Source organism: Orbicella franksi, chromosome 10 (assembly GCF_964199315.1).
Source record: "Orbicella franksi chromosome 10, jaOrbFran1.1, whole genome shotgun sequence".
Taxonomy (NCBI): Eukaryota; Metazoa; Cnidaria; class Anthozoa; order Scleractinia; family Merulinidae; genus Orbicella; species Orbicella franksi.
Window position 1 is genome coordinate 30,425,279 of NC_138154.1, and position 16,936 is coordinate 30,442,214.

General features: G+C 37.9%; 1 protein-coding gene across 1 annotated transcript; it reads right to left on the reverse strand.

Annotated features, from left to right (window-relative positions):
• Window positions 1-905: 905 nt before the first annotated feature.
• Window positions 906-16,850, reverse strand: LOC145500689 (outer mitochondrial transmembrane helix translocase-like). Its single transcript, XM_081480213.1, has 13 exons — window positions 16,641-16,850; window positions 11,417-11,458; window positions 10,679-10,786; window positions 10,079-10,148; window positions 9,723-9,791; window positions 8,743-8,831; window positions 8,062-8,104; window positions 6,728-6,808; window positions 5,855-5,970; window positions 5,004-5,054; window positions 3,242-3,317; window positions 2,622-2,682; window positions 906-1,756 (listed from the first exon to the last, which is right to left on the reverse strand). The coding sequence occupies exons 1-13, from the start codon at window positions 16,776-16,778 to the stop codon at window positions 1,642-1,644; spliced, it is 1,059 nt and encodes a 352-aa protein (XP_081336339.1). The 5' UTR covers window positions 16,779-16,850; the 3' UTR covers window positions 906-1,641.
• Between the last annotated feature and the right edge of the window lie 86 nt (window positions 16,851-16,936).

The window sequence follows — 16,936 nt, forward strand, 5'->3', positions numbered from 1 at the left end:
GCATCCGGCCCACATGGCTACTTCGAGCGGGCAGCATTGCAAAATCTATGACATGAGGTTAGCAGTGGACTGTTATCTGCAACCTCGTTCCCAGGCTCTCTCTCCCCTGTCTCCTTAGCCTGGAAACGAGGATGTGTTAGCTGCGAATGTTGACCGACAAATACCGAAATTCCAGCAAATTCTATATTTATCTGTAATAAATGTGCTATGTTTATAGCAAATCACTCCATGACTCCAGTTAATTTTGTTTCCCTCGAATCTCAATGTAACCCCTAGCTTCCCCCAACCCCGCCTCTGGAAACTTTTACTGTCTTTATTGCGCTCCAGTACAAGTAATTATTTTATATTTTAAAACAATAATGTTTTTCCAAGAATGGCCGGGGAATTAAAAATGTTTGAAGACAGGTTAAGAGGCGTCTTGGTCGTGAAGGCTCAAAATGTCGGCTTCACTCACCCTCTCAGCTGCAACTTGTTCGCCAATTCTTCTACCTTTGTTGATTTCCGACTGATTCATTGTATTATAACTGCGTTGGTTTTTACCATAAGCGGTGCATATCGCTCTCACTGGACATGAATAAGGACCCACGCCTCAACTTTTACAACTTTCATTTTATTTGCCAACCCTATATACGCATCACCAATCTCGACGCTAGGTCTACTAATCCCTACCCTACCCTTGGGAGGGTAGAGATTGCTTGCGCTATGTACCGATACAGAGGCATCAGGTGGAAGTATAGATCATAGAACTGCTATACACTTTTACATAAATTTAAACACAGTGAGCAATTATTTTATCATTTCTGTCCGGGAACAGTGTTCACGCTAGTTTGACCGCGCTTCTCCCTTCAAAACACAACTCTGAGCTTCCTGAAATTTATTCGTTTTATGAAGCACGCAAGTCAAAGTAAAGAACAAATCAAAGTATTTATCTCGAATAGTAGCTAAAAAAAATCATGGAATAATATTGTTTTGAAATGCCAAATTTGAGACCAGCCTTCGCTGCCTAGTAACTTTCTTAATTTCAGAAAAACTGTATTTATTTCTTCTTTATTTATCACTACGCAAAAGTGCATTTTTGTTGAACCATTCGTCTTTTTAACTATTTTAATAAAGCAAACATTTTCACTTCTAATTAAATTTGACATGCTATCTTCATTTCTCATGGTTAACAATGGCTACAAGACTGTCAAAACGACCAATCACAGAAGACTTCAGTCTTCCTACAATCGAGCAGAAGTGCAGTGATTACATCTGGTAAGTTCTACTTCATCCTAACCGTTTGACAACTGTTACAAGATTGTGCTATTATAAAAAGGTAACACAACAGCTGAGCATGTAGCCATAAATTTGGAGAGTGGTTCTCTCTGAAGAGCTGCATTTGACCTTGTTCACCCCACAGCTGCTACAATATCGTAATTTCTGACTGGTTAGCAGTCAAAATGTCGGCTTCAGTAATTTCTGACTGGTCGAAAAAAAAACATTAACACGACAGTTAGTAGCAATAATTCTGGATGCAGTCATCTCTGAAGAGATGAATTTGACCTTGTTTATCCAACAGCTGCTACAAGATCCTGCATTTTGATTGGTCGAATATGTATTTAGGATGTAACTCAACAGTTTTAGCAATACACATGGCTGTATTCATGTCTTGAGAGTTGGACTTGATCCTGAAAGTGATCGCTCAACAGCTTTTACAAGGTCGTTCATTGTGATTGCTCGAAGTTCTGTTTTAACATTTTCATCTGGTGTGTTGTTCCTGTTCCAGGAGATAAAATAGCAGTTAATCTCTTGTGGAAAAAGTAGAGTCTATGTCTTCAAATTTCAAGCCTAAGTGGCTTACTGGGCAAAGCTTAACACTGGTTTCACTGGCATTAGTCAACTGGGGGTATTTGTACTCCCCCTCCCCTCCCCTCCCCATGAATGGGATGCCAATCCATCATGTTTAATTCTTCTAATCAGACCACTGTGTACCAAAACTCTAGTTATACTAAAAGTTCTGAAAGTAACAATCCTCGTTGCTTTTGGATTTACCACTCCTTCTCTTCTCTAACTTTGGGGTTTGCAAATGTTTGGGTGGAGGGGTTACTTTCAAGGCTAAAACAGGTACCGTATTTCAGATGACCCATCTTCCAATAAAACAAAAATATTTTGTAAATATGAGCAGAACTGAAAAGGATACAAATTGTTAAAATAACATATATTACTCAAAACAGGTTTATTCACTGCCTTTCATCTAGGTATGTTGCTTAACTTATGCTTACAGGGTAGTAACAACCAGCCATAGGAAACACGAGTCACAACCTGGGCTAGACAACTTTAAATGGCGCATTAATTCAAACACACATAACCAGGCTTTTAGCCTGGATTTGAACAGTGGGCGTCCAAAATGTGCCATAAGGTCTGATCAAAGGATTTTCTTGAAAAAGTGGCTGTCCACAGGACACCTCGACACCCGTCTGGCTAAAAGCATGCACATAACTTATGTGTACGTCTTGGGCCCCCAGATGCACTGCGTTTTGAACTCTTCAACGTCATAGGCATTGGACAATGTCAGTTAAGTTAACAGTTAACAAATGACATTGTCAAACAGTAAAAAGTAACACAAAATAAACACAACTTACAACTGGGAGTTGCTTCTGTTTTTCACATAATCTCTTACACAACACATAGCTGCTACACGACCTAAGTTAAAGAAAAAGCAAGATTATAACATTATTTTATCATACATATCAAGAACTTCAGGAGGAAGATTTTAAAATCATCACGGGTTAGTACTCAACTGAGGCAGCTGTAAAAAGAAAGCCTGATAAATTCAGGACTGAATGGGATTTCTGCGATACTGGTTCATCAACCTGGCTAAGTTATGTTTATCTCTCAAGTCTTTACATTACTTTGATTGCATTCATCACTGAACTAACTGTAGATGTAGCACTAGGAAACTAGCAGCATGAGCTATTATTTCACGATTGTTTGAAGGTGATAATGGTCATTACTTATGTGCAATCAGACATCACACATTGCTTATCGAAGTTCTGTCCATAAATATTACAAATATACCAAAAAAGGCAACACTGACCTCAACCAAAACAAACTACCTCTTTCTTCTTCAAAAAAGTTCAGAATTACTTTCTTGCTAAATCTAGATTTTTTTAACTGCTTGTTACTTTCTACAGACTCTTGTATTCCCTATAGCGCAGCTCTCCAATACAAGACTCACAAGTTCCATAATTAATTTACTTACAGATCTCCTTTAGGCCACTGCCAGAAAATCCTTCAGTTCTTTGCGCTAATTCATCTAGATCAACGTCTTCTTCAAGCTACATGTAAACGCAAAACATCATGCTTAAATGTGTAACCTAGAGCAAGTGCAAATAATGTGCAATGTCTTGGGTATAAAAATGAACAGTGTTTTTACTGTAAGTGGTATTCTACAATCTAAACTGAGGAAATTTGGATTACAACGAGCTGTATTATTCCAGATCAAGAAATGGGTTTACAGAATGCAAGAGATTTTGCAGTCAGACCCTACTACCATCACTTTTGGGCAGGGGCCATAAGACTTAGAAAATGACTGACTAAGAATCCCAAAAAGAAGTGTTCATAAAACTAACTGGTTGCTCCTTAAGTGAGGTTCCACAGTATCAAGAAAGTATCCCCTGTGTTTTCTCCAAAGCATTTTTTATCACATACATACATGTGCATTTCTCTATAGATGGTTTTCACTGTCACGCAACGAAAAAATAAATCGAAAACTATTCAGTGGATACCGTCAAGAAATTTTGATATTATAGGAGACAGGTAAAGGAGAAACTTTTCCAATTTTTGGGTCTCTGCGTTTTCCCAAACTTCAGATATTCGTCGAAATGTTTTGCGCAAATTTACAGAGCCCAGTATGGAGCCGCCATGTTGGTGGAGCTCTGTGCTCCACCAACATGGCGGCTGGAAAATAGTGCAAACATCTGGAACTTACTTTGGCTATCTAGGTGACTGATTATCTGAACTGAACCAACAAACATTTACACAAGCACTTTTCCTGACACTTTAACTCCTAAAAAGGCTAAAAATCATTAGATAAGTGTATATTTCTCTACAAACGCGATCGGAGTGGTATGTCACGCACCGACATAACTCTGAACTTCAAACGGCACTGGTTTCTAAACCAAGCACACTATTGAGCTTAAAAGTTGTAAACAGATTTAAGTTTAGATCCCCTTATGTCTTATGAGGATAAAAATTTTCGTGGCTCTTTAGTTTTGGATTTTGGAATTTGATGACGTCACGTGAAAACGATCTATAGATGTACTGCACAGCAACAAAGAGATGATCTTTTGAAGATCTACAAGTTATATTTGTGCACTTTGTGAACTGTTTCTAATTAGCATTCTGTCAAATCTGCTTTGATCATGACAAGGATCACTAAAGCTGTGTTCACACTAGGTGAAACATGATTAGTCTGATCACGAATGAAACATGTTTCACTAAGAAAAGTGTTCACATCAGATAGTCCATTGCACAAATCATGGTTGAAACATGATTATTCTGAGCATGATTAAAAAAAACCTTGAGGTAGTTTCAATCATTATCAGACCAAACATGTTCAAAATGGCAGATGCATGAGGAGAGGAGGCGAGTGCCCAAAAGAACCAAAATTGGGGCTATTATGAGGCCAAATGTCTAGTTGAAATATTGGACAATGAAGAAATACGATGGATATTATCGGCAATGGGTAGAAAGCAGAATATTTGGGAGAACATTGTTGCAAAACTTAATGAAGTGTAAAAAATTTATGTGAGTACCATGAAACAGCATGAATTATACAACCATGCATGAAACGTGTTTGAAACCGACATCTGAAATGACCAATGCAATAACAAACATGTTTAGGCAAAACATGTTTACTCTAATCATGTTTCGGCTTTAATGTGAACACAGCTTAAGATGATCACTTTGTTTGAGGAGAAACTACACACGAGCACAAGTTTCCAAGTTACTACGTTTGTTACCTTTTCTTTTTTGAGAATAATATTCAAGATCTCTTTTCGCTGATCTAGGTCCTGATGAAGAGATTTAAAATTCAATCACCAAATTTTGACTGTACTGGTCCATAATTCTTAGTGATTATGAAGCCTACTACAATAGAATCTAAGTGTTATGATAGAGTTGCCAGTGGTCAAAGGAAAGTCCAGGTAACTCCACTTATGCCCAGGATTGAACACAAGTATTGTTTAATAAGTACTTCATATTTGGCAAGGTTATTTGACATTTTCATATCGCTTCATACTTGACAGAATTGTGTGTGTTTTGCTGACTTTTTACCAATGAGGACACTTTGTGATGCTTATCATAAGGAATTTGAATCTCATTAGTGTTCAATCCTAGACATACTGTATCTGGGTAACTCATAACAATAGCTAATTTTTCTTGCACTGTCTTCTTTATCACCATTAACATCACATGTTCCAAGCCAAAACACTGTAAGTTGTAGAATTTTGTTACATATTTGTAAATTAAGACAATATCTATCCTAAGCTGGGCTGTCATTCTGGGCCATAACCCATAACACTTGTAAAGGCTGAGTGTGTTTGATGGGTCCTTGATGTTGCAGGGATCAATATCACTGGGTGTTCCAGGAGAAAAGGCTGACAAAAATACTTAATAATCACTCTCAATTTTGTCATTGACATAACTAATCACTTGGTTGTAAGAGCTTGTGTCCTAAGATATAAGAACTACAACCACACTCAGTGTGATTACCAGTCTGGTAATTTCAAATCACAAAAAAACAATTTTTAAAATAACTCACCCAATAACAGCGTACTTACTAACTTCAATCATTCTTATTTTCACTACTTACTGGTAATCCAACATGAAACGTACATGGCATTCTTCTACAGATGGCTCTATCAACATCTTGAGGCCGGTTAGTTGCACCCATAACAACAACCTGACAGGAAGCATCAGTCATCAGCCCTGTAAAACAATCAACAGTCATCAAAACATCATCAACACAATGTCCATACAGTCTCAGAGGAAATTTTTATCTCTTGTAGTATTTGTGCGCAAGGAATCAACACAGCTCAATCACTAGCCATTCAGGAGTTTTCAAGGGAGGGAGGGGTGAGCTGATATGTCGGGGTTGCAGAATCAGTGGGGCATGTCCCCACAATGTGGCAATTTGAGAATTGGAACCTAGAAGAAAGCTGTTACACTAGAAATACTAGCAATGTAGTTACACTGGGTTACCTGTCCAGAGTGTTTGCCTTTATTTCTGCCATAATCTTCACAATCTTTTACAATTGTTTTTATTTTAAAGGGTGGTGGCTTGCCACCCAATCCACCCCATCAAATCTGTTCCTGCAATCATTAAATACCTACATGTAGCAAAATTGTGCCATCAAACTTGACATGTGTAAGTGTGCATCATAATCCAATGCGAAACACTCATGGAGAGAGTAAAGCTAACTTAGCTACATCATTTCCTTTTGCAATGTTGTAAACAATTTATTGAATCATACTTTTAGCTGTGTATCATTGAGTCATGATGCACCTGGGAAGTTTTGAGAGAAACTGAAGTGAAAGAGTTCCATTATGGTACAGATGATAGCCTAATGATCAGTGGATAGACTCTGAATTTCATAAATATTTTTTGTTAGTCATCTTTCATATACTGCACAACAAGCAATGTGCACAAAGTAAGGAGCAGTTTTTTCTGTAACAATCTGCTTACCATCCCAAAGACTCATAAACTGTGCCTTCATCATTGCTGTGGCTTCGTGATCAGCCTTGTCACGTATTCTAAGAAAAGAGTCTAAAAAACAAAAAAACAAAAATAGCTTGCAAGTTGACCAAGAGGACAATACATGATAATACCTGTGGGTTACCTTCTACAAGATCAGGAAGTTGTGTAAATGCACATACATACACTGCACATGTAGTGTCTAATGTACTGCTTGAATGCATATATATAGCATGCAGTGAAGGTCATGTTTCTCTAGCTCTTAGAGATAGTTCTTAGAGACTGTATAAAACTATCAATTATTTGACATTTAAATACAATATTTGTTAATATATGGGAAAAAGTCCCATTGCTAATTCTTTGATCCTGAAATTTTGAAATGAGCTTGATAAATATGATAATAGAAACAGTAGCCTCCATTCAGCGTGGAATATGCTCAGATATTTCTCCGCGGACATTATCAGTTCCGAGAAGCTAGCAGCTTTCTGAGAGCATAGCTAGACGAAAACTGTGAGCATTGAGGAACAGATGATGTGCAAGGACAAATATCCAAGCTTATAATCCATCAAATATTTTCGCTCATGCCTGCTAGGTCTAAACACGTCACATAACCGAATATTCCTCAGCTCAAACTGGGGAATATCCGAGAATATTCCCCAATTTTCAAAACTGCGCGTGTTGCAAAAAATATTTGAAGGATAATAAACACATTATCTGTTCCTCAAAGCTCACAGTTCCCTTCTCGGAGCAGATAACGTCTGCGGACAAATATCCGAGCGTGTTTTCATGCCAAATGGAGGCTTTTGTTTATATATTTTCGTGCCAAATGGAGGCAGTTGTGTTTATTGTCCTTCAAATATTTTCTGCAACACACACGGTTTTGAAAACTGAGGAATATCACTCGGATATTCCCCCTTTTTAGCCGGGGGATATTCACTCACGTGACGGGTTTAGACCAATAAATTATCGCACACGAGCAAAAATATTTTATGAATTATAATGTGCCATATTATCTGTGGTAAATTTTACTTTAAGACTTAGTCTTCTTTTACTTGGGAACTGAAAAATACCAAGAAAGCAATTTTAAATGCCAACTTCATTTGTGGGTCATAATGATAATTATTATTTTGTTTACAAGTAATCCTTTTACTCACACTTCTTACCCAGTTGACTAACTTTACTGATTTAGTTATACTGAGCCTTTCCCCATCCCAGAGCTTACTTGGAACCGAACTGACTAACCCTGTGTAAGCTAGTATATGCAAGTTACATGACGTACTAAAACAACTACAAACTGATTATCTACTGTAGGTCAAATCACTCACCTATCTCATCAATAAATATGATACATGGTTGAAGTTTTCTGGCCTGAATAATAAAGTAAAGAAAAAAAACTCATTACTAAGAGTCTTAAAGGAACAATCATTTTGTAATAATTGCATACACAAATCTTTCACCATGGGTCATTACTTTGGTGCCCTGGTGAGACTTGTGTGGCTCAGTGACCTTGTGAACTACGCCGGGTGGGACTTCGGTCTGTGGTACTGTAGGTTCAACCTTTCTGGTTTGGTCAAGGGGTAGAGTCCAGACTAAGAATGACCCCCTCATTCCTGCCAGTAGTAGGTTGGGCATGGGACCAATCACCCCCTCTTGTAAAACTAACAGATTACAGAAACCTTAATTTCTCGACTCAATTAGTGTTATTTCAGGAGTTGTATAACGACTTGCCAAACTTCAGAAGATGAAGCCCATACTCTAATTAAGTCACTTGCTAACCCCAAGAAGACGCTCTGCATAGGAAACTGGACTGTCAGGACAATGTGCAGTGTGGGACAGACTGCACATGTGGTTAAAGAGATGAGAAGATATAGCTTGGACATGTTGGCCATTAGTAAATGCAGATGGTATGGTTCCAGATGGCTTAAGAAAAAGGCCGTTTTTCCTTTGTAGGAAAAAGGACCTGATGATGATGGTGACATTTACAAATCAGATATAGTTATCCTCACCAGTGAAAACACTGCTGCAGCAAGCTTTTGGGATTCACCATACCATTTGTCAGTTAAAGATGAAACTTGAAGGTTAATGAAACGGCAACCTAAAGAACACAAAACACACCAATAATGTAACCCTGATGTGAACATAATGTACATGTTCAGGTGCAAATATTTTTATGTATTTGTCTTCATTCATTTTGTGTAATAAGTAAGTTATAAAGACATAGAGTAGATCATTGGGATTTTTTTGACACATTACAAGGTCACTTTTTGACACTCTCTACACTCAGTTCTTGTTTGTTTTGTTCATTTATCTGCTTTGTGGATGTAGTTTCAATGTAAGTATATTTTTTTACATAACAGTCCTAAGAAAATACGCACGCTAATTGGTTGAAAATCGTGTTTCTATAACTCGATGGAAACACAGAACTGGCACGAGCTGTTGACACAATGATGGCACGAGTAAAGAGAATTTACACTTTGATAATTAAAGTTAACAAGCTGTTTTCCTTTTTTTCGTCGCAGTGTTTACTAAAAGAAATAGAAAACATGTTCTCCGTGTTTCTATCGAGTTATAGAAACACTCTTAAAAGTTTGGGAGAACTCGAAAAAGCTGTGGAAACACTCCCCTGCAGCTCGTGTTCCCACAACATTTCTCGTTCTCCCAAACTTCCACTTGTGTTTCTATAACTCAATAGAAACATGGTACATGTTTTCTATTTCTTAAATAATTCACAAGTTTTAGACACTGTGAATACAGACTGTACTGGAGAATTTCTTACTGCTTTCTGCTTCATGTTTAATTTGTTTAATTTTTGTTTACAAAAACATTGTAGGTCAAGATTGATTGAAGCATACAGTCTGACATGTATATTGAGATCATGTTCACAACACGACAATCATCAGTATGATTACAAGTACCGGTAATTGCCAATGTTACCCACAATTACAGAATGTAAAATATTAAAAGAAAACACACAAAATGATCCCACCTGCTTCTTTTGCTGTAGCCTTAGCAATCATTGTTTTTCCACACCCTGGAGGACCATATAATAAAACTCCTATAGAAAAAGAATTAAATTGCCATCAACATTTACAGTGTCACTTCCAAACTTTTCTGACCACTACTGAATGAGCAGAGTTCATAGTCATCTTGGGTTAAACAGAGTCAACTGACACTACTAAATGTAAGGTCACTAGGAAATACCTGCAACAGAACTTCAAATGCTCAACATACTTGGTGCAATATGCAGGGTCATCATGCAATGCTAAACACACTAAAAATGGCTGCAAATGAGGCTACTCCTAGTACATGTAATGTTCATGAAATAGATTATGTCCCTCTAACCTTTAGGAGGACTAAGAAGGGACGAGTTTTTGAAAATATCCTTTTGCTGTATTGGTAAAATTACTGTCTCCTACGAAAAAAATAAACAAATAGCCAATAGTCAATATTCAATTGTCAAATATTAATTACATGCATGCCACGGTTAGGTATCACAAACTCAAACCACCTGAACCCATCAAGAAGTACAAATCCACCGTAGGAAAAAAGATGGCTGCTGTACATTTTACCACAATACCTTGTGAACCTAACATACAATGTACAAAGAAAGGTACAAAGGTACAAGGTACAAAGAAAGCCAAATTTTTACAGTATTTGTCCCTGTACTAAGGACATTGTGTTGCCTAGGTTTGAAGATTTTCTAACTTTTCTGTACATTTTTATGAATGTTGTTAAGGTTTTGTCGCTAAGAACGATGGGTAAAGTACCAGTTGTCATCTTTTTTCCTATGGAGGATTGCTGTTCTATGACTAGGACAACAATTCCAAACTATCAGCAACACTAGCAGAGAAGGTACAGGACTATACAATGTGGTGAGTTTAAACATACCCTTTTAATTTTGTTTTCAACTTTGCATCTGGGTATTTTTAGGTTCATCCTTACCTTAATTTCATCAATTACTTCTCTGAGTCCTCCGATGTCCTTCCAGCTGATTGGCAAAGTTAAAGGATCTACTATGTCTGTTGCAACAGTCAGTTCATATTCACTTAACTGCAACACAAAAAATATGGCTACTGAGGAACATAGCCAAATTTTGCTGTGAAAATTACCCATTGAGATTGGCTGAAAGAGGTACAATTTATTATTAACTGCATTATGTGGCACGTGTGTGTTCAATATTTCATCATGTGTCTGGTGTTTGCAAGTGACTACTTGTAAGTTACCACATGGGCTTGGTACTTGTGGTAGTTGCTTGTGGGAGGTTCAATTATACTTTACACATCTTTGTTAGCATCTGTCGAGTTGAACAAGTCCCATGGAATTTGCATGCGATAAGTTGCAACATTATAAACATTCCATTGTATGGAATGTGTTCATTGTATTAATTAATCATTAATTGTATTAATTAACTATTAGTAATCAATAAATTTTACACTCTAGGGTTGTCATTGATTCACCTGTAGCCTTGATCTTCACACTGGTCCCATAACAAATTTGTTACGTTACGGGTGAATTGTATCAAGCAAAGGCAAGTTCACCTGTACTTGTAATAACAAGGACCCATCAAGCATGCTCAGCCACAGGTGCCACAGGTAACAGACCTTATTGACAGTCCTAGAGACTTCTAGGATTAAAGTACTGGTCCATTCAATCATCTTTTAGTGATACAGGTTATTTTACCTTAACTCCTTCAATACCAATTTTCTTTAGCAGCTTCTGAGCCTATATAGCAAACAAATGAATAAGGTAAGAACTTAATTAAGGGACACCTTATGTTTGATTTGTTTGTTATCTGTCCCCAATTACAGTCATCCCTTCCATAAGCAACCACCTAAAATGTCAAGCCTAGGTGGTCACCTATGCGAGGTGGTCGCTTACAAAAGCTTTGACAATAATGGGTCAAAATTTTTCCTCTTTTGAATGTGGTAACTGCCGAGACTTAATCCATGCGACAATGCTGATGCAATGTTTTATTCATGTAAAAGTCAATTTCGAGAAAAAAATTCTGTTTCTCCCATTGAAAAATTTCTGTTTCTCGCACTAGCCAGAAATATAATGTTACAACACCTTATCTATTTTTTCGCTCCATTATCTGTCAAGTGGTCACTTACAGGAGATAAAAGACAAAGACAAATTTCAAACTTATAACTCTCAAAGTGGTCGCAGTCGCTTATGAGAAGTGGTTGCTTACAAGAGGTTCCACATATAGTGATTTGACTTGGAAACTTTTAGTATTTTTGAAAACTGGTCACCAAGGAGAGGTGGTCGCTTACAAGAGATGGCCGCAACCGGAGGTTCAACTGTAGTGCTTAAAAATATAACAGTGGTAGTCAATTAGTGCTGTTGGTGCTAAAACAACCAGACACTTTAAGTAAAGAATATGTAGGTATAGAAACCAGTTCCTGGTCACATTGGCTGTGGCCGCACTATTAAAGAGAATTCACTAGGTTTATTTTTCAGAAACCTGGTTGAAATTAATAAACAACTTAACTTGGTTAAAGGTTGGTTATTTAACAATTATTCCATGAGCGTGCGTTGGATAGGAGATGGTAAATAGCCAACGAGGCCCATAGGGCCAAGTTGGCTATAACCAATCTCATATCCAACGAGCGCGAATGGAATAATTGTTTTATTAAATTCGGTGCTTTTGTATTCTTGGAAATATAGCTTAATTTTATTGGATTTTAATTTTACAAAACGACCGGAAGTCGATGTGACAAAAACAACAACAAGTGGGAAATCACATGACATGCGCGCCATTTGTAAAATTAGTTGAATGAAAAATTTGAAAGCAAAGCAAGCGAATCTGCTGAATGAAATTACAATCACATAGAATTCAAGGATGCTGCAGAAAACTTTGATCACAATGTGACACAAATGTTGTGCCAAAATTATTCTCGACAAGACCCCTTTCAGGATTCCCTTGCTTTGAAAGCCTTGGCATTTTGAGCTGTATGTGTGGAGCTCATTGTTGGCCAGATTTAGAACTAGTTTAGACTGCTATGATTTAGAACTAGTTTAGAACTAAACTATCTTAGCGTCAGATTCATCTTCAGAATCTCCGAGGCCACCCTGGTGGTTTTTCGTGGCTGGTAAAGAACCGGGCTTACTTCGGTTCAGCTCAAAACACTCAACTCCTTGAGGTGTTTTTCGCAAGGACAGAATTGTTGGCGCTAGCTGTCGTTGATTCTCTCGTCGTCGTCGGCCAAAAAAGAGACTGAGACAAAACTAGGTTGTCCTCTGTAGCTGTGCGGGATTTTTGCTCTCGGCCGATCCGAGCTTGCTCAGTCAAACAGTTTCCTCAGCTGCTCATTGGAAACTGGTTTCTTATGGACTACGCCAGCAATTGTGCCTGTTTTCCTGTGGCCTTTTACAAATGCATATGCTCTAATAATTTATTTGCCTGGTCAGAGATAATGGAAAACGGTTTGTTGTGCGGTGGCGTGCAAAGGAAATGATCAACCGGTGGCTCTAATGGATTTAATCAATGAACTTTTGCAATACGTGTCATCTTTCTTCCTCGCAGACGAGTAACAACACTTTTGACCTTTCTTATATTGGTTTCGAAAATTTGGTGCCACCAGGACTAGCAAGCCATTCTGTTAAGGTAAACATTGTTTTTGTCACATAATCTTCATGAATGCATAAAATCTCGCCGGTCATATTTTAATTTTACAACTTTAAGGGAAACTTAACGTATACGTACCGTTACATAATCTTATCTCAAACTTTGTGGCTTTTTTGTTGTTACTGGGCCGGCATTGTCCATAATTTCCTGTATTTCCTGTGTAGATAGCTCACCGAATGTGCTTTTTTTCATCCATTTTTTTTGTCGATGAAACTTCGCTTCACGTGAAAAAGCTCATGCCGAGCGACATTTGCCGCTTTCATTTCCATATAAGGTCAAATGCAGGTATAGTGGCTGGTAACTGAGATCCAGTGAACCAATCAGAAAGCTAGAATTGCATTATCCGAGGCTGAGAATTTAATAAAATGAAATAACAGGGTTATATTTCACGAGCGGCTGGAGTGAAATAGGTTATGAAGTGGGTTAAATCATTTGACGTAATGAGCTAATCCAGCAAATGGCAGACTTCGAGGACCATGTTCTTATATTCTCAATTCTTTTTCTTTGTTTTCATTTCCTTTCTCTCCACTGACGGCTAAGGCAGTTCCTCTTTATAAAGCTTTCTGCTCAGGCCATGTTTCCAGCCTGAAATTTCCTTGCGAAGTTGACTGATTAAGAAAGGTGACACGTATTGAGAAGAACACTGGTAACCCACTTGAGTAATATAACTGTTGCTAGAATTGTTATAAATGTTCATACATACATACATACATACTTTATTGACTTTCCCTTTAGAGGCTTTTCAAAGACAATACAATAATAATTTAAAACTACTTAATAACTCTAAGATTCATTAAGATTAATTAACTAGAATTAGGAATCTATAAAATCCTTAATAAGTTTACGTTTAAGATAAAACTTAAAAGCAGATACTTTCTCGAGAGTTTTTAGAGAGCTATCCATGGAGTTCCAGATACTGACTGTTCTGTAGTAGAACGTTCTCTGACCACTGGCAGACTTAAAAAGAGGAATGTTCAGCATTTGTGAACTTCTTGAGGCACGTCCGCTTATTTCTCCTCGCTTACTGAACTGGGAAGACAGATACTCCGGCACGCGAGATGTTAGACATTTGTAGGCCATGATAGCGCTCCTGAAATATAACTGAGTCGCGACTGGTAGCCATTTAAGCTCTTTTAAAACTGGTGTGATGTGATCATATTTGTGTGTACTGGTCGCAATTCGAGCGGCAAAGTTCTGAATACCTTGTAATTTATTTATATTACTTTTTGATGTATTCGCCCACACGTTCGAACAATAAAAAAGTTTACTAAAAACTAAAGTATTTATAATAGTTAGTAGGGTGCATTTGTCAAAAACATGCTTTGTGCGGCTTATTTGACCAAGACAAGACATACAGGAGGAGACAGTTTTGGTAATGTGTTCGTCATAGGTCAGGTTCTTGTCCAAAATCACCCCAAGATCTTTAGCGGTGTGCTCCGGTACGAGTTCTCTTCCCATGAAGGTGAGGCTGGGAGTGTCCAGTCTGGAATGCATTTGCCTGCTGCCAAACACCATGAGTTTAGTTTTGCTTGGGTTCAACAATAAATGGTTGTTGGAACACCATTGACCTATTCTATGCAAATCAACTCTTAAGTCAGCAAAGGCGTTTACAGTGTCTTTCATTTTGAAGGATATAACTAGCTTAGTGTCGTCCACATAGCTCTGGACGCTGCAATTCTGTGGTGCTGAAGAAAGATCATTTGTGTAAATGCTAAATAAAAGTGGTCCCAGTATACTTCCCTGCGGAACGTCACAGACTATGGGCAAGGGCTCTGACAATGTTGAATGGATTCAAACCACTTGTCGTCTATCATTAAGGTAGCTACCAAACCACTGGATAACTGGGTCTGAGGCGCCTACATAATGTTGTTACCAGACACCATATTCAGATGCTTATGCCGGTGTATTTACCGTGGCCAACAATATTTCACATGCAGACTGCTATGATTAACACATTTCACGAAAAAGCGAATGCATAGCGCTGATCAGACTGCTGATAAGAGAACACTAACCTGGGTTAAACCACGCAGAAAGGTAGTTAAAAACTAACCTAACCAATTAATTTCCATGGTAATCGTTAACCAAGGTTTAGTTCAAGAAACAGCCGAAATTAGTGGCCGCATCACGATGTTTCGATAACCCAGTTAACCATAATTGATTAATTAGAATTAGAAAACACTCCTAAGAAAATATGCACGCTGATTGGTTGAAAATCATGTTTCTATAACTCGATGGAAACACAGAACTAGCACAAGCTGTTGACGTAATGATGGTGCGAGCAAAGAGAATTTACACTTTGATAATCAAAGTCAACAAGCTGTTTTCCTTTTTTTCATCACGGTGTTTTCTAAAAGAAATAGAAAACATGTTCTCTGTGTTTCTGTTGAGTTATAGAAACACTCGTGAAAGTTTGGGAGAACTCAAAAAAAGCTGTGGAAACAATTGCCTGCGGCTCGTGTTCCCACAGCATTTCTTGTTTTCCCAAACTTCCACTCGTGTTTCTATTAAGCAATTAGACTATGAGCTCGAGATTTCTATCATGTGATAGCTGACGAGGGCACAGCCCGAGTCAACTATCATGCATAGAAATCAAGAGCGAATAATCTTGTTTTAGTATAAATCTACTATTTGTTCAAAACTTCATCTAAATCCTCTTCACAGACACTTCGAAAATGCCAAGAAGGGGTTGTTGTTTTGTTAAAAAGCGCACACTGCTACGCTACTCACTGATCTAACACAGAATAGATAGTGGGTAGCATAGCCAATCAGAGAACGGCATTTGTGATAGAATGCTGGTAGATTTATACTAAAACTCAATAGAAACACAGTACATGTTTTCTATTTCTTAAATGTTGATTTTGCCGTCGTGAACCTTGTACATGTGCTATGCAATTTGAAACTGGAATTTATGTAGAGACTTTTCAAAACCAAACATGGAGGTTTGTACATGTCTAGGAGATGCGACCATGGAGGTTGCATGTATTGTATGAATGCCCCTAGTCAAATGTTTTCAAATCGCAATTTTGAAAGGTCTTTACATTGCTGTTCGCATTTCAACACGTGTCGTGTCAGTCAATGTCATGTTGATAACATGACATTGACTGATCAGCCTCAATGCTACTGTTTCAGCATGTCACAAGATGGAATTCTACCCTCACAGGGTTTCAGATAGATCGTTCGTAGAAGCGTTGAGATGTATGTTAATAAAAGGTCCGGTATTGTTAAATTTCCCCTGTCTTTGGATCAACTTGTGAAAATGGCTACCGGCGTACCGACCTGTTGCTTTGCAGCCAAACGGCTCTTTTTGGTGGGATCCATGGCATCGACCAACCATTTTACACCATAATACGTCACAGCACCAAGAATGACAGCCTGTAGTACCGTAGCTATGTACTTAGCTCTATTATCTGGCATACTAAACTAAAAAAAAATTGTGAAACAACAATAATCTGAAAACGCTTTCGTTAGCAATATTCCGTGGCGAGACAAATTGAGCACATTAATGCGGGTTCTTTCGAAAGAGCATGCGCGTACTGAAGTCTATTTTTGCGCAGAGCATTATGGTATCGTCC

Coding starts and splice junctions, on each gene's coding strand:
- LOC145500689 (XM_081480213.1), bottom strand. CDS start 16,778: ATGCCAGATAATAGAGCTAAGTACATAGCTACGGTACTACAGGCTGTC. Junction 8,832..9,722: donor GGCTACAGCAAAAGAAGCAG/GTGGGATCATTT, acceptor TGTGTTCTTTAG/GTTGCCGTTTCATTAACCTT. Junction 8,105..8,742: donor CTGCAGCAGTGTTTTCACTG/GTGAGGATAACT, acceptor TTTATTATTCAG/GCCAGAAAACTTCAACCATG.